Source organism: Suricata suricatta, chromosome 8, assembly GCF_006229205.1.
Source record: "Suricata suricatta isolate VVHF042 chromosome 8, meerkat_22Aug2017_6uvM2_HiC, whole genome shotgun sequence".
In the NCBI taxonomy this organism is placed as follows: Eukaryota; Metazoa; Chordata; class Mammalia; order Carnivora; family Herpestidae; genus Suricata; species Suricata suricatta.
In genome coordinates, this window is record NC_043707.1 from 91,833,389 (window position 1) to 91,855,589 (window position 22,201).

Consider the following 22,201-nt stretch of genomic DNA (forward strand, 5'->3'; position numbering starts at 1 on the left):
AGAGAGAGACAGAGCATGAGAGGGGGAGGGGCAGAGAGAGAAGGAGACACAGAACCGGAAGCAGGCTCCAGGCTCTGAGCTAGCTGTCAGCACAGAGCCCGACGCGGGGCTCGAACCCACCAACGTGAGATCTGACCTGAGCCGAAGCCGGGGGCTTAACCGACTGAGCCACCCAGGCGCTCCTGGAAGGCCTGCAGTTTAGTTAGAGTTATTGTTAGCAGATCTTAGGGAAACAGGAATGCAGCCAGACTCACTTGATATTTATTAGAAATCAAGATTCATTAAATCATTTCTTTCAGAAAAATATCTTTAAAACTTGTATATTTCCAAATGTTCTTTTTTTAAAGAACATATAAAATTAAGATATTTGTGAAAATAAGCTAGTTTCAAGTAAACTTGTTTCTCTTCATTGTTCCCCTTCAAAGGAATTCTTCCCACCAAGCACAAAAGCACTAATATTTAGAGCAAGACAAACTCTTCTGTGCTAAATCTTTTTAATCTTTTCTTTTCATCCTCTGAGAAAAGTTCTTCTTCATTGGTTGTAGTAGATGTAAAATCATAGTCTCTGGAATGGCCGTTTACAAAAGTAAATAAGGGATATTTCTCCTTAGAAGAAATTTTCAGCATCTGTAACAGAAAGTACAGAAAAATCCCTTATTGGATGCAAGAGTGCACAGTAGGACCACATAACGAAATCCAGTGTTCTAGGCCTGAATCTCTCTTACTAGCTTCTCTCATCTACATTTATCCAGCACCACTGTTTCACTGTTCTGGCTAACAGAAAATGAAACAAAATGGTATCCCTGACTATAGTAAAACACTGTGAAAGCCTGGTACCATTACAGAAGAAACACCATTAAACTTAGTCACAAGGTCCATTCTAATCTCGGTTCTACAACTTACCTTGATGTGACCTTGGACAAAATTACCTATCTACAATATAGGGCAAAAGATTTCTAGTCCCCTTACTTCAGAGAATTGTTAAATTGGCCAAAAGCTGTAATAAAAAGTTATTTTTAAAAAATTAAAGTTAGCCTTTTCAGAGTCACATATTTGAAAAAATACTTCTACAGTAATTTAGTAAACATGAAAAATAATGTTCACATAGATAGTAATAATCCATATCTTACATATCACCTTCTAAAACCATGTTAAGTCTGAAGTGAAGAAAGTAATACCTGGAATTTTGTGGGGACACAGACAACCTTTATAACCTCTGTCAGTTTGGGACTCATCAACAATCCAACAACCCATTCTAAACCACTTTAAATCTTTCTGCTAAAAGAATTCTATTAAAAAATTAAAACAATTTTCATTAAAAATGAATAAAAAATTTTAATGACTTTTTTAGGCAGAAATAAACTTTTCTATAGATAACCAGGACCTATAAGGATTCTGAAAATTTTATGTGAATTAGAAAATGCTGAAAAAATATCATCAGTACTTACACATCATTAATCATGATCAATTAATTATAATTTGTTTCTAAAGGATAATTTCAGGGGTACAAACTAAATTCTGCCAAATGTCAATATTTAACTGCAGGATCATCAAATTCTAATATATTGCATTTATAGATTCTCTTGAAACATGGCTAAAATAAATATGTAGCCCTAGCATACAGATACAATGTTAAACCTAAAATATATTCCAAGAGACAGTTACTATGAAATACATTTTTAATTGAATGGAAATGAACCATTTAAAAACAATCAAGTACTTAGAAAAACTACATATAATGAAAATCAGAACCTATAATTCTTGGCACTCCTAAAGTATACATTGCTCAAATTTATTTTATTTACAGTCTACAAAAAAAAAAAGGAAAAATGCAGAAAATAAAAATAAGAGACACAGGAATCTGGCATTTGATCAGGCATCTTTCACCTCCAGCCAATGGCTGGAATACAGTCCAAAATTGTTCTCATTTTTATATTCATTTAATGTCACTTGTAAAAGTCCAGTATCTAATGGGCAGGTAGGTATCATTGTATCAGTTTCAAATCAACACAACAAAGCTAATATTATCTCTTCATCCCTTCTTTCAAGATCAATAAAGAAGTCACTTAGGTTTATTAGCTGCTCATCATTTATGATTCAAATCTGTGGCCCAGGGCAAAATGTCAGAAAGGAGCCCTCTATTCGTTAATTATAAAATGCATCTACTATTTGCAAACCCATTTGCACTATAAGGCCCCCTTGTGCATATTTATTGATTCAGACTTTGAGAATTATAATTTTTATAACTTGTCCCAATTTCTTTAAAATATTTTTAAAGATTATCATCTGAAAAATATTTTAAGATTTACTTAAATGAAAATTTAACTTCTGTCCCCACAAAAACTTGCACAACAATATTTACAGCAGCTTTATTTACAACTGCCAAAACTTAGAAGCAACAAAGATGTCCTTCAGTTGGCGAATGAATAAATAAATTGTGGTATATCCAGACAGTGGAATAATACTCACTAAAAAGAAATGAGCTATCAAATCCATAAAAGACACGGAGGAACCCTAAGTGCATATCACCAAGTTAAAGAAGCCAAGGTTACAAACTATAACATTCCAACAATATGATGTTCTGGAAAAGGCTAGTAGTTTCCAGGCATTAACAGGAAGGGAGAGAGCAATAGGTGGAGTGTAAACAATTTTTAGGGAAGGAAGACTATTCTGTATGATACTATAAGAGTGGCTACAGAGCATCATCCATCTGTCCAAACCCACAGAATGTACAATACCAAGAATGAACCCTAATGCAAACTATAGACTCTGGGTGATAGGAATGATGTGTCCAATATAGTTTCATCAATTGTAACAAATGTCTGGGGAGGAGGGATTTGATAGGGAGAAGGGAGTATATGAAAACCTTCTGTATTTCGCACTCAATTTTGCTATGAAACTATAACTGCTCTAAAAAATAAAGTCTATTGGGGCACCTGGGTGGCTCAGTCAGTTAATGTCTTGACTTTGGCTCAGGTCATGATCTCGTAGTTCATGTGTTTGAGCCCCAGGTAGGGCTCTCTGTGCTAACAGCTCAGAGCCTGGAGCCTGCTTCAGATTCTGTATCCCCCTCTCTCTCTGCCCCTCCCCCTCTCACACTCTGACTCGTTCTCTCTCCAAAATAAACATTAAAATGTCTTAGAATAAAGTCTATTTTAAAAATATATATTGGACAATATTGAAATGCCGAGGGAAACTTTAGAAATTATTGAGCTAACGCTCATTTTATAAAGAGGAAAATTGAGCCCCAAAAGATTTAAATTACTTTCCCAAGATGACTTAACAACAGTAGCAACCACAAAAAGAGATAAACTAATAAGGAATTATTGGGACATTAAGCCTCAGTCACTTTAACAACATGCCTTTCAAACACTCTTCCTAGCTCCTACACACCATATCAAGAATGCTTTTTTTAGACTTTTTTTTTTAAAGAGTAAACATTGATTTGAAAATTTAATTCTAAGACTCCACCAAAAAACTGCTAGAACTGATCCATGAATTCAGCAAATTTGCAGGACGTAAAATCAACATACAGAAATTGGTTGCATTTCTATACACCAAAATGAAGAAGTGGAAAGAGAAATCAAGAAATCAATTCGATTTACAATTGCACTGAAAACCATAAAATATCTGGGACTAAACCCAACCAAAGAGGTAAAAGATTCTGAAATCTACAGAAAGCTAGGAAATAAACTGAAGAAGACACAAACAAATGGTAAAATATTCCACACTCATGGATTGGAAGAACAAATATTGTTAAAATGTTGACACTACCCACCGCAATCTGCGTATTCAATGTGATCCCTATCAAAATAACACCAGCATTCTTCACAAATTCTAAAATTTGTATGGAACCAGAAAAGACCCTACATAGCCAAAATAATGTTGAAAAAGAAAACCAAAACTGGAGGCATCACAATTCCAGACTTCAAGCTATATTACAAAGCTGTAATCATCAAGACAGTATGGTACTGGCAAAAAAAAAAGAAACAAAACAAAAACAAAAACAGACATGTGAATTAATGGAACAGAACAGAGAACACAGAAGTGGATCCAAAAACATATTCAACTAATCTTTGACAAAGCAGGAAAGAATATCCAATGGAAAAAGACAGTCTCTTCAGCAAATGGTGTTGGGAAACTGGACAGTGACATGCAGAAGAATGAACCTGAACCACTTTCTTACACCATACATAAACAAACAAACAAACAAACCTCAAAATGGATGAAAGGCCCAAGTGTAAGACCGGAAACATCAAAATCTGAGAGGAAAAACAGGCAACAAACTCTTTAACCTCAGCTACAGCAACTTCTTACTTGACATGTCTCCAGAGGCAAAGGAAACAGAAGTAAACATGAACTATTGGGACCTCATTAAGATAAGAAGCTTCTGCACAGCAAAGGAAACAATCAGCAAATCAGCATGGAGGATCCTCAAAAAATTAAAAATAGAACTATCCTACGACCAAGCAGAGGCACTACTAGGTATTTATCAAAGGATAAAAAATGCTGATTTGAAGAGGCACATGCACCCCAATGTTTATATCAATAGCCAAATTCTGGAAAGAGCCCAAATGTCCATTGACTGACAAATGGGTAAAGAAGATGCAGTATACACATGTGCGTACACACACACACACACACACACACACACACACACACACACACACACATACATACAATGGAGTTTTACTCCAGGATCAAAAAGAATGAAATCTTTTTGTGGCAAAATCTTGTCACATGCAACAACATGGATGGAACTAGAGTGTATTCTGCTAAGTGAAATAAGTCAGAAAAAGACAAATATATGATTTCACTCATATGTGGAATTTAAGAAACAAAACAGATGAACATAGGGGAAGGGAAGCAAAAATTAGATAAAAACAGAAAGGAAGGCAAAGCATAAGAGACTTAAATACAGAGAACAAACTGGGTTGGTGGAGGGGAGGTGGGTGGCAGGATGGACTAAATGGGTGAGGAGCATTAAGGAGGGCACTTACTGGGATTAACACTGGGTGTTATATGTAAGTGATGAATTACTAAATTCTACTGAAATCATTACACTCTATGTTAACTAACTTGGATTTAAATTTTTTAACGAAAATTTAATTCTAAAAACTTTTATCAAAAGTGAAAACTTTAGTTTTCTTCTTTTATAGTCCAAGAAAGGACACACTGTCAAAACCTTAAAGTCTCTTCATAACGGAGAACATAAAATTTACATGAAAAAATTCTAAACTAGGTTATCTATATGACATGGTGTATTATCAATTGAGATACCATACAAAATAAAAGATAACAAAAATTAGTAACTTCAGGAAATATATAATGTTAAAAAACAGGATATAAAACTATATATAAAATTTAATCTCATTATTTTTAAATCATCTTAAATATATATTTTCAAAAGACTAGAAGGATATAGAAGAAAATACTATCTCTGAATGACTCATGGGTGATTTTTTTTAATACTTCTGGTTTCCAAACTTGCTAACATGTATTTCTTGTCTAAGTAGGAGAAAACCATTTTTTTTTAATTTAACGGGTGCCTGGGTGCCTCAATAAGTGTCGGACTTTTTAGCTCAAGTCATCATCTCATGGCTTGTGAGTTTGAGCCCCACGTCAGGCTCTGTGCTGACAGCTCAGAGCCTGGAGCCTGCTTCTGGTTCTGTGTCTCCCTCACTCTCTGCCCCTCCCTCGCTCATGCTCTGTATTTGTCTCTCAAAAATAAATAAACGTTGAAAAAAATATTTTTAATTTAAAGTAACTGAATTTCCTATCTCATAGTTGCTTCTCAAAAGGGAATTCAGTGGTTTGCTCAACAATAACTTTTGAATAGGCAAATCCTGTTCTATTTTAATAGCATGGTCAAAGATACACTGAAACAGCTTTATTATCTAAGAGGCAAATCATTTTTCAAGAGGTCAAATAATTTATCACATTTTTCCTAAGTGCTACCTTAACAGGTCTCAAAATCTACAAAGGAATAAGCTGGAGTACAGAAGTTAAGCAATTTCTTCCTCCAGAAGGCTAGTAGGTATAAGGAAGAACAGAAACAGAACCAGGGATGACCTATTCTCCCCCGGCCAAACCTTTTCCTCTAGACTCTACCGTCAAACGTGTACAATTATGCTCAGTACAGAGTGGTCTAGACCTCTGTGGTCTATATTCACCACTGTATTCATAGTGGAGCTGTAATTGATGTTGTGGTTAGGTTCTAAAGTCAGCCCATAATGTGAAAATCAAATACAATTTATCAAAAATCAATATACATCAAACATCAAAATCAATATAGTCAAAATTATCTTCAAAAGGCCTTTAAACTGTTTAAAGGGTGTTATGCACAGTTTTGTGTGTACAACCCTATTCTGTAACATGTACGAACGTACAACACACTACAATCTAGAGTATGTAATAAACAATACACATGGAAAAATACATTCCTATTTTATTACAAGAGTTCATGTAGTTGAACTCAAGTAAGTTAAATGTGCATATATACGCACTCTTCTCTGTCTTCTCACTGCTTAATATTAAGTTGCTGTAATCCAACTTTTACCCCTCACTGTACTGAAAATACACTCTTCCAGTCCTCAAATAAATGACTTTTATTAGTTCCTATTCTCTTGATATTTTTAGCAATCAACACTGCTGAGCATCTTTCTGAAAATACTTCCCTGATTTCTGTAATATTTTACTTTCCTGTTTCTCCTTCTATTTTTTGAACTATTTCTTCTCTATCTCCTTCATTGACTCTTACTTATTCCTGAGTCTCAAAATGCAGATGTTAATCACTTATTGATCCTTTATCTTCTCTATATATCCTATAGTGTCTCTTACAGATACTATCTACTCTCAGTTTCAATCATTTCTCTCTCAGGCTTTGTTATTATGCATGTTTGCAGAAACAAATATTGAGGAATTAGGTGACTTGTGCAAGTTCACGCAGCCAGAAAGTTCACAGAGCCAGGATGTAAGCTTACGGAGTCTGGGTCTGTTCTAACCACTATCCTATGCTGCCTCCTGCGGTAAGTGGAGGCATGCTGCCATGTCAACCAGACTGATGTATCAAAATAAAATGACAATTTCTGCCTCCCAAAATTAGCTCCCCTCCAGACTTCTCTAGGTTTCTATCACTGGTAACATCATTTATATTAATTAGGAATGGTTTTTGTTGCCAGCTGACAAAAAGCAAAATAAAATAAAGAACAACAATGGCTTTAGGTAATAGAAATTGTTTTTATCGCATAAAAGTCTGATTGCTAGTATTGGTTAATTGATGTCACACAGTTTCTACAATTCTCTTGGCCTTTCCCTCATGATCACAAAGGTACTGCTGAAATCCCAGGTGTGGAATTCACATTCAGGGCAGGGACATGTAGATAGAAGGGGAATGACAGAACCACATCTGTATCTACCATTTCATCAGAAGAGCAAAAATCTTCCTAGAGACTTCCAGCACACATCCCCTTATATTTCACTGGGCAAACTGTGCTTAAATACAAAGGAGACCGAGAAAACTGAGTGTCTAAGTAGGTACGCTGTTACCCCAAATGAAATCAGGATTCTCTCAGAAAAAAACAAAAACCAAAACAAAGAGGTGGATATTGGACAGGTAACTAATGGTGCTTACACACCATTCAAGAGGAGAACCATAATAAAACTAAAACAGGGTAATGTGATAAGGAAGCACTTGAAGGCTTCTGCACATTGTGTGGTCAGAAAAGGCCACGCCAAGACCCAAATGACAATAACAAGTCACATATAATAGTTCTAGGAGAAAAGCACTACAGGTAGAAAAAGCAGCTCATAGGAAGGACAGGGTGCCAGTACACTCAGCACATTCAAAGAACAGAAAGAAGGCTAGAATGAGTCAAGGGTAGAGGAAAAGAGGAACACAGATTGGTGTACAAGAGCGGATCACCCAGGTCCTTGTTAGTCACAGTAAGTATTCTTCTTCCTACTATTCTACATAAACATGCCGGAACATCCTACTGTCCTGTTCCGGATGTTACTATCTAGCCACCCTTCATCCTTCCTTTCTGACCACAGAAAATCAGTCCTCAAAATTCTAGCCCAAGTTCCACTGCCAAGACCTCAGTCTGAAGTGATTATACCTTTCTCCAAAATCCTACAGAATTGTCTCATATAGCACAAAGATTACAAATGTGGATTGTGGAACTTAGTCTCTGCCCAAAACCTGGCTAATACTTTCAAAGTATCTGACCCTGGGCAAGTTACTTAACTAGATGGACTCATTTTCCTTAGCTACAAAATGTCAGTATTGATAGCGTCTTTGTCACAAAGTTGTTATGATTAAATCGTTAATATATGTAAAATACTCAGAAGGTTACCTGGCCCCTAATATGTTGGCTATTATTATTGTCATTATTATCATAACACTAGTTTTCTGGTGTTTACTGAATATATTTTTGTAGTCATTTATCTTTAATATTCATTTCATGTCTTCCCAGTTAAACAATAAGCCCCTGAAGATTTTAAAAGGCTCAGTCAGTTACACGTCTGACTTCGGCTCAGGTCATGATCTCGCAGTGTGTGAGTTCAAGTCCTGCATTGGCTCTGTGCTCACAGCTCAGAGCCTGGAGCCTGCTTCAGAGTCTGTGTCTCCCTCTCTCTCTTTGTCCCTCCCCAGCTCGCACTCTGTCTTTATCTCTCTCAAAAATAAATGTTAAAAAATTTCTTTAACTCATTAAATCCCAGATGTAAAAAAGACCAATGAAAGGAAGATATGCAGATTTCACTTGGTGAATACAGAACTAGAAGGAGGGGAAATAAAATCATCAACATAAATCTGACACACTAAGGTGTTTACAAAAAGACATTTATCAAAATAGCAATGGGTATAAGAAATTGTGTACCATTGGAGAAAATGGGAGGGTGTGTTCTAGAAGAGGAAGCAAACTTATTCTCTCACTTTATGAGATGAAAGAGTAAAAGTCACGTAGAGAATGATTCTAACTCAATATAAGAAATGCTTTTTTAACAACAGGGGTCTGTCCAAAAATTGAAAAGACCTCCAAGGAAAATAATTAGCTCATCATTAGTTGAAATGAAGTCTAGATAGTCAACTGTCTGGACCATGTGGATTGATATATAAATAGGAAACTGTATAGAATAGTGCTTATGAGCATATATTCCTAAATTAAATGGTCTATTTGAATTTCAGCACTACCATTTATTAGTTGTGACCTTTGTGAAGGTTACTGAACCTTTATAAGATTCCTCATGAATACAAGTACCTCCCTCAGAAGGTTTGTGTTGGTTAAATGAGATAATTAAGTATCAGACATATGGTAAGGAGTCCACAGATGTTAGCTTTGGATTAATAACCTCTAAGATCTCTTAGATACCTAGGATTCAAAGGCTGTAATATAAATTTTGTTCTGGGGCACCCAGGTGGCTCAGTCAGTTAAGTGGCTGACATCGACTCAGGTCATGATCTCATGGTTCAGGAGATCAAGCCCCGCATTGGGCTCTGTGCTAGCAGCTCAGAGCCTGGAGCCTGCTTCAGATTCTGTGTCTCCCTCTCTCTCTCTGCCCCTCCCCTGCTTGTGTTCTGTCTCACTCTCAAAAATAAATAATAAAACATTTAAAAATTTTTGTTCTGCAGCTAAAGGACAGCTAACCACTTATAAGTATTTTTTCCTGTGTTGGCATTCATTCCACAATCAGACGATCAACTTCCTAATATATTTTTATTTGAGATTTTTTGGCCTAAAGCATCAGTACTATTAGGTAGTAAGCTTATCATTAAATAAGAATATTTTCTTTTATAATTATCTTTAGGCTGAGAACAAGTAAAAAGGGGAAGAATTGGGAATGTGAGATACGATAACAATAATCTACATCAGGCCTTTTATAAGACAGCAGAGCAGAGGAGATATCTAAGTTCAGGGGTTGGGATAGAGATGTGATGGCAGGATATTTATGAAAAGTGAGCAAGTTCACACCACAGAACTTGGAGAGGAAGATTATATAAAGGCACAAAAAACAGGTGAGACACAAAACTGAAAACAAGGAAACTCACTGAAAGCCTATATACAGACTCAATTCCCAGGTCCCTCTTCACAATCCCCTTCGCTGCTCCCCAGTAGCCATCCTACACACAGAAAAATAAAGATTTATTCTTTGGAAAAACCGAATAAAGACATGACCTCTTTAGTACACTAGGCACAGTGATGACTAAAAGCTAAAGAATTAAGTGACCTGAGAATATTATACTGTAGGGTTTTCAGTATCCTTCCCTTCTTGGTCCTGGAGCACCAGTAAACAACATACATTCCACAGGGAGATGACGGAACGCCCCGCTGAAAAAAATGAAGCAACTCTAGAGAAAAGACAAGCACTTACTAACACTTGCAGGTCATCCAATGAAAAGGCAAGCTCATCACCTGATCAACCTACTATGAAAATCACCAGCTAACAAGCCATGCTGAACACAGAACTTCTCACTTCTTTAATGCCTCACTCTTAAGGATAAACACACAGCAGTCATTTGAGGGAAGGCATCCAAAGGAGAACTGGAAGATTAAAGCAGAAACAAAAACAATAAAGAATACAGAAAGAATCAGAAACAGCAAAAGAAGCAGGCAGAAGATAATTTCAAAATTACTATAATTAACTTCCTTGGGGAGAAGAGAGAATACATACATTGAAAAAGAAGAGACTACAGCAGAAGAAATAGGTGAAAATATACTGGAATTTCTATAACTCAGTTACTGAGCTCCTTGCTAATTTATAAGACAAACTTATAACAAAATCTCTTTAATTCATTCCTTCAACTATTTATTCCTCCAATATGACAGGCAGTTTCTAGGCACTGCAAAATAATAATATATAAAACCAACAAATACCGCTTATTGAGATTACACTCCAGTAAAGTAGAAAAGTGGTAAATAAATCAAATATGCAGAATGTTTATAGATGACACAGCAGTGTGTGTGTGTGTGTGTGTGTGTGTGTGTGTGTGTGTGTGTACACTTAAATGAACATGCTAAGGACAAAAATAAAACAAGGAAAGAAGAAAGTAACAATTACATATAGGGTAGCCAGGAAAGGGCTAAGAAGGTGACAGGTGAGTAAAGACCCGAAAGAAGTGAAGGAGGGGACCATGACAAGATCTGCAGGAAGAGAACTGCAGGCATGGGGAAACAAGCAGAATCCTTGAAACAGAAGGACACCGAGCATTTTCGACAGGCCAGTAGGGCTGGACTCCAGGAAAGAAAGGGTGAGGTCAGAGAGAAGGCAGGGAGAGGAAGTTTCCACTTACAGAAGGTCTAACAGGTCACTGGAAGAATTGTAGGCTTCTACTCTGAGTGAGTTAGAAAGCAACTATAGGGTTTGGAATTTTTAAAAAAGTAACACAATGTTAGTTTTTTAAAAATTTTATTTCAATGTTATATTTTATCAAAATCACTCAGGCTGCTGTATGGAAAAGATATTGTATAGACAGAGCAAGGGTGATCAGTTAAGAAGACACTGCAGTAATCCCAAGGAAGATATGATGGTGGACCAGGGTTAACAATGGATATGGTGAGAAATCAAATTCAAAATATATTGTAGAGGAGAGATGATAGAATTTGCTGATGGATTGGGCATAGGGTGTGAGACAGCAAGGGATCCAAGGATGATTCCAAGTTTTTAGACTGAACAACCAGAATAGTGCAGCTGCCATTTATAGAGTACCAAATTCTTTTCATTTGGTTTATCTTACTTTACTTCTATAATTTGCTGGTGTAAAATTTCTTTGGATGGATTTAAGATAAAACTGTAATGCCATGTTCTTTTCTATACATATACTCACGTGGTAAAAATGCCAATAAAATAAAATGAATTTTATGTTAGGATTCTTAAAATGGATTTTTTTGGAGGCGCCTGGGTGGCTTAGTTGGTTGAGCGTTTGACTTTGGTTCAGGTCATGGTCTCACAGTTCATGGAGTTCTAGCCCCGCATCGGGCTCTGTGCTGACAGCTCAGAGCCTGGGGCCTGCTTCAGATTCTGTGTCTCCCTCTCTCTCTACTCCTCCTTCACCCACACTCTGTCTCTTTCTCAAAAATAAGTAATAAAAGGGGCACCTGGGAGGCTCAGTAGGTTAAGTGTCCAACTTCTGCTCAGGTCATGATCTCATACTCTGAGTTTGAGGCCCACGTCAGGCTCTGTGCAGACAGCTCAGAGCTTAGAGCCTGCTTCAGATTCTGTGTCTCCCTCTCTCTCTGACCCTCCCCTGATAGCGCTCTCTCAAAAGTAAAATAAAAACATTAAAAACATTTTTTAAATAAAGAATAAGTAATAAAATTTTTAAGAGCATTTCTCTAAAAATGGATTTTTAAAATTTAGCTATATTTTACAACTTAAAGGAGAGAATTAAAACAAGCATTTTATAAATATAATTATTTAGAAGGTTATGATGAGATTAACCATGCCACCAACAACAGTCATTAAGAAATGGGGAAAAAATAGATAAAGCAACTTTTAGAAAGCAGCTGAGAGCAACCAAGAAAAGGACACCCGGAGAAGTGAAGATCTTAGGGGGCGTATATCAGGAAGCGACAGAGGCCGGGGGGCGCCTAGGTGGCTCAGCTGGTTAAGCATCTGGCTCTTGGTTTCAGCTCAGGTCATGGTCTCACGGTTTGTGAGTTGAGCCCTGCATCAGGCTCCGTGCTGACAATGTGGAGCCTGCATGGGATTCTCTTTCTCTCCCCCTCTCCCCCTCTCTCCATCTCTCTCTTTCTCTCTCTCTTTCTGCCACTCCCCTGTTCTCTCTCTCAAAATAAATTTTAAAAAAATATGCCAGAACACAATGGAATAAATATCTTTAAGGTACTGAACAAAAAACTGCTAAAATAAGAATTCTATGCAGCAAAAGTATCTTTCAATAGTGAAGGCAACCTCTTCATCATTCCTTCCCTTCCCAAACAATTCATTTCTAAAGCCACTGGATGCGGCTGGACAAAACAGGCCTCATGCAAGGGTCAGGGAAGTCATGCTGTTCTACTGAGTATCTGGAAGCCAAGTTAGAACCCGGCAAATATTACTTTAATCAACTGATCAAAGTTAACATCACCAGTAAAAAGACAAACTGAAATAATGTGCCAACCACGAGGATGCAGTAAGAACACACAGAGTCACTTCTGTGATACACCTGATGCATAATCTGAAAAATCCTGAGGGAACATCAGGCAAACCCAAATTGGGGGATAATCTATAAAATTATCAAAAGTATCTTGAAAAAATAAAGCCAAAGACAAAAGTGCCCATAATCTTTGAAAAAATCAAGGTCATGTGAAAGTCAAGGAAAGATGAGGAGCTATGCTAGATTAAAAGAGATTCAGGGGCGCCTGGGTGGCTCGGTGGGTTAAGCATCCGACTTCGGCTCAGCTATGATCTCATGGTTTGTGGGCTGGAGCCCCAGGTCGGGCTCTGTGCTGACAGCTAGCTCAGAGCTTGGAGCCTGTTTTCGGTTTCTGTATCTCCCTCTCCTCTCTCTGCCTCTCAAATAAAAAATAAATAAAAAACAACAACAAAAAAGATTCAGTATATATAAATACAACACATTATTCTGAACTGGAGCCTTTTGCTATACAGAGCATTACTGGGACAGTTAGCAAAACATGAATAGTTTCTGAGAATTACATGGTAATAATGTACGATGCTATTTTCCTGATTTTGATAGTTGTATTGTTTGGCAAAAGAATGTCTTTAGGAATTGCACACTCAATTTTTCAAGGGTTATGGGGCATCATGTTGGCAACTGATTCTCAAATGGCTCAGGTAAAAGTTATTTGCACCAAATTTACAACTTTTCTGTAAGATTGCTTTTATTTCAGTTTTTTAATGAAGACAAAATAAAGTTATAATCAAACAAACAAAAACTGAGAGAATATATCACCAGCAAACAACACTAGAAGAAACAGTAATGGAAATTCTTCAGAGAGAAGCAAAATGATCCCAGAAAGAAACAATACATGAAAGAATGAAGGTCATCAGAGAGGGTAATATTGACTGTTTAAAACAAAATGCTTTGTGGAGTTTAAAGTATACAACAAAGCACAAAAATAGACCTTAAGGAAAAAATATTACTAGAGACAGAGGGTCATATAATTATAAAAGAGTCAATTCAATAAGACCTAACAGTATTAAATTTCTACATAATTAATAACATAGCCTCAAAATATATAATACAAAAAGCAAGGGAACTTAAAGGAGACAAACCCACAATTACAATGGAAACTTTTTAAATTTTTTCTACATTAAAAAAATTCTTTGATGCTTAGTTTTGAGAGAGAGTGAAAGACAGAGCATGAGCCAGGGAGGGGCAGGAAGAGACAGAGACACAGCATCTGAAGTCGGATCCAGGCTCTGAGCAGCCAGCACATAGCCCAATGCAGGGCTTAAACTCATGAGCCATAAGGTCTTGACCTGAGCTGAAGTCAGATGTGTAACCAACTGAGCCACCCAGGCGCCCCAGGAGGGATTGTTTTAGATGCACTCCCAGTAAACCTGATTTCATCATAGTCGCCTGACTTTAAAATTTTCCACCTCTCTCAATTCTCCCAGTCCATTTGCCTCCTTATCCAGAGATTCCATGATTGACCATTCCAATGAAATAAAAGATACTCCTAACTCTGTCTGAAATTCTGCTGTCTCTATTATGCCAACCTGTTGCTCATTTCATCTGCTCCCACTTCAAGGTTTTGAAGGATTCTTAAAGCAAGTCATGAAACTCTATCAATTAATAAGTTCATTATAGTAGGAAGACCCTCACTTTTCTCTTGCTGATTTTTACTAATTGTGTGGTAGATTCAAATAGGGCAGATTTCATAGACTAGGTAAAACTTTTATCTGGACTTTAAAGAAAATACAATGAATATATCTTATCAAATGTTTTTGTACTCCCCAAATTAAATTGTGTTTCCTATTTTTCTTGCCCATAAACTATAGTTTTAGTGGAACTTAAATTTTTAGTTATGCATTTATTTGTGGACTTAATGTCTATTTTGTCCACTTTGACTATAAGTTCATGAAGCTACAACTTTCTTGTTCACTACTGCCTACCCAATTCTAGATAGTCATTCAGGAAACTCAGTGAATTCTTACAATGGGCAAGGCTCTGTTCTAGAAACTTTGGGATACGTCAGTGACTTAAATAGGCAAAATATTCCTGTCCTTGTGAAGTTTATATTCTACTAGGGAAGACAGATAATAAAAAATATAACAGGTAAACATGTAATAGGTAAATATAATATGTAATATAACATACTTATGTAATAAACATAATAGGTAAATTATACAGTGTATTAGAAAGTAGTAAGTGCTAAGAAAAAATAAAATGACAAGGTAAGAGGGAATGGTAGGGAAGACTGTTTAAATAAGGTAGTCAGATTAACCCTCATTGAGGAGACATCTGAGTCAAGACTTATTGGAAGCAAAGGAATCAGTCCTACAGATATCTGAGGGAAAAGGCATTACATTCCATTGCAAAGGCTCTAAGAGCCTGCCTATTAGGTTAGACACCTGCAAGGAGGCCAACATGGCTAAACCAGAATGAAAGAGGGTAGAGTAAGAGATGAGGGGTTAGGGTAAGCGGGTAGGGCATGGAGACACATGTCATCTGAGGCCTTGGAGGATATGGTCAGAACTGTTTTACTTGTAAGTGAAATGGAAAGTTAATGCAGGTTTCTGAGGAGAGGAGTAAGTATGCTTTAAGTTTTAAAAACATCAGCAAGGTCACTGAATTGAGAACAGTTTCTGGGGGAAGGGAGCTTAGAAACAATTTAGACCATTGCAAACCATTATAGCAGCAGTAGGGGTATGAAAAGTGGTCTGATTCTAGATATATATTGAACATATAATTGGTTGTAGCATAGGAGAGATAGGAAGGAAGGATAACTCTAAGGCTTCTGGTCTTATCAGATAGAAGGATAAATTTGCCCTTAGATGAGAAAAATTATGAACAGAACAGCTTGAAAAGTGGGGGTGTCTGAGTGGCTTAATCGGCTAAGCCTCTGACTCTTGATTTCAGCTCAGGTCATGATCTCATGGTTCGCAAGACTGAGCCCCACATCAGGCTCTGTGCCAACAGCATGGAATCTACTTGGGATTCTCTCTCTCTCCCTCCCTCTGCCCCCTGCCCCCACTCATGCTTTCTCTCTCTCTCAAAAAAAAAAAACATTAAAAAAAAAAGCAGTCTTGAAAAGGATGATCAGGAATTTGATTTTGGATATGCACATGAGACCTACAAGGGATGCTGAATGGCACCTGGACATATACAATTCATAAATGGAAAGAGGTGGGAGCTAGAGATATGATCTTGGTCTTAGCTGACTTATAATTGATATTTAAAGCTATATGACTAGATGAGATCACCAAGATAAAGAAGACATGAGAACTAAAGACTCAGTCCTGGGGTGCTCCAACATGAAGAGACTGGGAAGAAGAGCAGACAAAGGAGAATTGAGAAGGAAAACCTAGTGAAGAATGGGAAAAACCAAGACAGTGGTTGTAGAAGCCAAATGAAGAAGGTGTATAAAGGTGCAGCGGGCGTTCAGCTATGACAAATACTAACATTAGGATAGGTGGGACGAAGACTAAGATATGACCAACGGACTCTGCAATGTGGGGGGTGTCAGTGACCCTGAGAGGAGTCTTGGTGGAGTGGAAGGGGTGAGAGCACTCAGATCTCTTGTTGACTAAATGAATCACCATATTAAGAGCAATTAACTTTTCTCCTAGACACTGAAATGTAAAGCAGACTTGTTTTTGGACTCTCCTTTTCACTTGCCCTCAAGTCCCAGTGGCTGCTTGGTCTTACAGATTCTACTTTCACAAACTCTCTCAAAACAGCTCCTTCCTCTCCCGTCCTACAGCTCTGTCCTCATCCACGTCTTTGAAGAAGGAAGGCATTACAAAGCAAAGAAGAAAGGTTAGACTTTTTAATAAAGAATGCTGGAACCAATTATACATGTTTTTCTAAAAAAGATACATAAGATATATACAAGTTCTAAATGTAAACATAAAACTTTACTACTTTTGGAAGAAATATAGGAGAATATGGGGCTCCTGGCTGGCTCAGCGGAGGCTTAGTTTTGGCTCAGGTCATGATTTCATGGTTTGTGAATTTGAGCCCCATGTCAGGCTCTGCACTGACAGCTCAGAGTCTGCTTGGAATTCTCCCTCTCTCTCTGCCCCTCGCCTGCTAGCTCTTTCTCTCAAAATAAACATTAAAAAAATGTAGGGGAATGTAGGAAATATGTTTATGACTTTGGTTATTACACATTTCTTTGGTAAAAAATTCAAAATCATCAAGGAAAAGATTTACTAATTTGACTAAAATTAAACTTGTCATTGACAAGTGAAAACAGTAGCCTAGGAGAATATATCTGTAACACATTGAGCCAACAAGCGATAGCATCCAGAATTATAAATTTGATTTGATTTCCTTCAAATCAAATAGCCTTACAGAGAATTTGAGAAAGGAAATGAGTAAGAAATTCACAAAAGAGGAACCAATGGACCAATAAACTTTGATAAGACATTCAATTTCACTATTAATCAGAGAAATACAAAGTAAAGCTACCAAGAGATACTATTTATATACATGAGATTGGTTAAAAATGTAAGAATTTTACAATGTCAAGTGTTAATATGGAGCATTGGAAATTTTTCATATACTGTTGGTATAACTTTGGAGAGTATCTGACAACATCTAACAAATCTGAAAATATGCATACCATGTGACCCAGCAATTCCAGTTCAGCATATCTAGAGTATCTTAATATATTTCCAGTTAAAGTAGTACACATGCATGAAGGGATATGGACAAGAATACTCTTATAAACATTATTTAGAATTAAGAAATGAAACAAGCTAGATGACCATCAACAAAAGACAGTTGAAATAAAAACTAGTATATCACAGAATGTGCTACTATTCAGCAATTAGGAATAAGCTAGACCAAGACATATAGATATAATCTCTAAGTCACTATTAAATGAAAAAGCAAGTTGCAGGATGTATACATATTTATATAAACATATCATTAATGGTAAGCTTAATAACATAAAAAGCAAAATATGTTGTTTATGGATATATAAAGTATGAGTATTATATACTAATTTAGAATAGTAATTACCACTGGGAAGGAAGGAGGGGAAAAAGATTGGGGAAGGTTAATATTCAATTATATATGTTTTTTTTCCCCTTAAGCTGAATGGTAGCACATGGGTATTTATTATGTTATTCTCAGCATTTCTGTATGCTTGAAATTTAAAAAACTAATAAAATCAACATACTGCTAAAGTACAAACCTCAGCCTGGCATTCCAGATTCTCCACGATATTATTCCAACCTCCTTTTCTAGCCTCATCCTTTGCTATTTCCTGCGGCAGTGTTTTTCAAGCCTTGAACACGTATATGCCTCCTGCATTATTTCTGTTATGTAATCCATCTCTGTTATAATTAATGATTATTTTTCCTTTCACAGTTTTTTACCTAAATAGCCTTTTACAAATCACTAACAGGAAATCATGTTTAAATTGCCAGTTATATTTTTCTAATATGAATATAAATAAATATATAAGTATTAAGATATTCACCCTGGTGCTACCTAGAAACGTCGGGTATCACCTTTGGGTCACACTCTCTCACACCGGTTGTCCTCAAATTTGGTGTACAAGACTACCTGGGAGGGAGGCGTGCCAGAACTGGACACTCCCGAGCCATGTAGGACCCTAATCTAGGCAGTCAGGAGACAGAAATCCTACCCTGGTGTACCCTTGGCACCTAACAAACTGGACTATTTGCCATTCTCTAGAAGACCTCTCTCCGTTTTCCTTTTTCAATACCTTCCCTCTTGTTATTTCCTCTGTGTGGAGTGGCCTGCCCTCTCCTTGATCAGCCAGGAGAAATTAAGCCTACACTTTAAGGCTCAAATTAAATATCACCATCACAGTAAAGAACTGTGACTTGGATGTGCCATTGCTCTCATTTCAACATCCTTCCTTCCGCTATCAATTTATTTCTAGTTCTGTATTGGTGCTTATCACATTTAATGTAGTGTATGTCTGCCTGTCTTATTCCGTCTCCTGGCCTATTTAAATGCTACTCGAGGGCAGAAGCCTTAGACCTGTTCAAAAGCCGGGATTATAGCTTTGGTCATTTTATGCTTTCAATTTGGTGATTACTCGGATACTTGCTGGGCTGAGCTCTGCTAAACAGTGAATTAATTTCACAATATTTATTAACATTTTTAAAATCATGTGGTATAAGGCATTAATATTCATATAGCATTACAAATTAAATATGAGGATCTAGGCTACCTAGCTTCATTTTCAAAATGAGACAACTGAAATTATATCCTATATTGAAACAAATAATTTAGGTTGTTTTAATTTTTAAAGAGAAAAAAATAGCAGTATAACAAAAAAAATGCCAAGTTCAGGTTTTAAGAAGAAAAGGAAAACTGTTTAACTTACAACCTTCCAAGCAAAAGTAAATGATCAGGTTATTAATCGCAGAGGTTTTGACACTTATTAAAGCAAAGTTAACGGACTCGGGAAAAATTCCCAGTACTTCCACATGATATTTCAATATTGTTTCCCTTTGCTTTCATATTGCATAATTGCTCTCATGCATCATGAGCAATAATTTCTAAGTATTTTTCCCATGTAAAAACCATAACATAGATATAAATAGGTATGTATGTGTATAGAAACCACAAAAACTGTCTGTTTTAGTCAGAAAAATATCAACATATTACTCATTTGTGAATCTTGTTTTTCCAATTTGGTAGTAATAATTTGGTTTGTTTCTATTCCAGGAGTAGAGTTTTACTGTTCTAAATAAACTTATTTTCACCTGGATAGAAAATAAACTAGTGGAAACAGAAACAGGACTTTCTAGTGGGAAATGATGGTCAACATCGATCTATATTACAGTATCATCTGGATCGGTGTATTTTGGCACATACTTTACATGATACTTTATAAAGACAGAACTCTCAAACAAAAATATGCAAGTGTATATACTAACTTCAAGTAATGAAAGAGGGGGGAAATGGAGAATACACGTTTTGTTACATTCACTTGTCCTTCTGGGATAAAAAAAAAAAAAAAAAGGAGAAAGAAAAGACCACAATTCTGAGAAATGAGAAGTAAAGAAAGGGTCCTGTGTGTCTCATTTTATCCTCTCATTCACTTTTCTGTCCTGTTCCTGTTAATTTTCATCTTTTACATGGCAGGTCAAGTAAACTAAACTTAGCTTTTCTGAAACTTCCTGTTTTTCATTTTGTTTTTACATTATAAAGATCAAATTTCAACCCACTGTGTCCATTTTCAAGAATAAAACTAACTGGAGGTTAAAGTAATAATAAGATATACCTGAGTTCAACTTAAAAATTCCCATAAATGATTCTAGTATTGGTTCTGTTTACCATAAAATGATAGCCTATAACTACTGATACTAATCAAGCCAGCCATCCAGTTATGCTTACTTCCTAAATAAATACTCTTTTTTATTTCCTAAAGTACTAAGACTTTAAGTACTATAGACCTTAAGGTTCTATAAATGTTTTATTAGTACTCAAGGACCAACAAAAAAAAAGCAGAAGTTTAAAGGTAATGAGAGGGAGTTAAATAAACCTATTTCAAAGATCCTATAAGTAGAATAGATCAGATTAGACAGGCTTATTGGAAGGTAACAACACAGCTCATTTTATAAAGCAGTTCTGAGAAATCCAAAAATACCATTTCTCCTTAAAAAAATCAAAGAAGCACTTGGACTAACAAGAAATAATGCACAATTTGGCTTGATCAAATACTTCATTAATTTTTTTCTACCCCCTAAGGTATTGCCCTTTTAAAATCCTCTTCAAATAAAATATAACCTAATTGCTTGCACATGGCTGCAGTTTGTGAAGGGATTTTTATTTCAACAGTGCCACCTAGTGGGGCAATTGATACTTTCAGCCAGTTGGTTTTACTAGTCTCAAAGACTAGGAGTCACCAAATAGTTTTACCTTCTGTTCACAATATTCATAATTATATTAGCATTCAAGGGTAAATTTCACAAAAGAATAATTTATAGATTTCAGTCCTCTGATAGGCTACCTCTAATAAAAATTACATCATTTACAAATATAATACTTTAAATAAAATTACCTTAGTGATTTCTTCAGAAGCTCGTTTGAAGTCCTGAACATTTCGACAGTAAAATCCTATTGTACAGCTAGGATCCATTTTTCGAAATGACATCTTTTTGGGAGAAGGGCAGTGGAATGTCTGTAATTTTAAAAGTTCTTTAGGATTAATTTAGTTTTATTTGACAGACTTCAGTATATACAAGGTATTACTTAATTTAAAATTTGCCATTTAGCTTTTCTCAAAATTGTAAATATGCTTTCAGACGGTGCTTTAGTCTCTCCTATGCAAATAGTCCTTCCCACTCCCCAAAGCTGTAAAGCATGACAAGCAACTTTATTTACTCAGTTCACCAAATCTCCACTTTGTATGACATTAGTGCCATTCCACAGAAGTGTGTCAAAAGTGGTATGCATTTTGAATTTTTGCAGAAGGGAGGGAAAATGTGCCTATGAAAACGACATACAGAAGCTAGTACAAAATTTAGAATTTAGTTATTTTTATGAAAGTTCAATTGAGCCTGTTTTTTTGAGGTCTTTAATGTTTAAAACCCTTTTAGTAAGGATATGAAGACACTAAACAAATACACAGATTCATGTAAATGTTCCATAAAAACATGAAAATAGGTCAACTTGAAAATTTTAGCAACTGACACAATTCATACACGCTTGCTATTCTCCCAACTCACTTTTCTACTATCCTTTACTTTAAGTTCTTGTGTATTCTCATATGGGACACAGTTGAAAACTGTTCTGTTAAGGTCCTGGCTCCCCTCCTTACCAGTCTTCCCGTCAGTCCCGTCAGTCCACTTTCCTCATGTGGTCACAGTGCCACAGACATAAATCGACTAGGGAGGCTGCTCTAGCCGCCCCACTCTAGCTAACGGGATATGGATAACTAGTAGAGCCTGGGGTCTTCAAAAAATACAAAAGAGAAGGGTAGAATATAAAGCTGACCATTCCAGGGGCACCTGCGTAATCAGTTTTAAGCGTCCAACTTTTGATTTCAGCTCAGGTCATGATCTTAGCATCACGAGACTGAGCGCT

General features: G+C 36.4%; 1 protein-coding gene across 2 annotated transcripts in view; it reads right to left on the reverse strand.

Annotated features, from left to right (window-relative positions):
* Positions 1 to 239: 239 nt before the first annotated feature.
* The window catches only part of ATG4C (autophagy related 4C cysteine peptidase), a 91,637-nt gene continuing 69,675 nt past the window's right edge, over positions 240 to 22,201 (reverse strand). For both annotated transcript variants that reach the window (XM_029949691.1, XM_029949690.1), the window contains exons 10-11: positions 21,177 to 21,296; positions 240 to 627 (exon numbers count right to left, since the gene is read on the reverse strand). In XM_029949691.1, the coding sequence (XP_029805551.1) occupies positions 460 to 627; positions 21,177 to 21,296 (288 nt within the window). In that variant the 3' untranslated portion in view covers positions 240 to 459. The remainder of the gene's footprint in view (positions 628 to 21,176; positions 21,297 to 22,201) is intronic.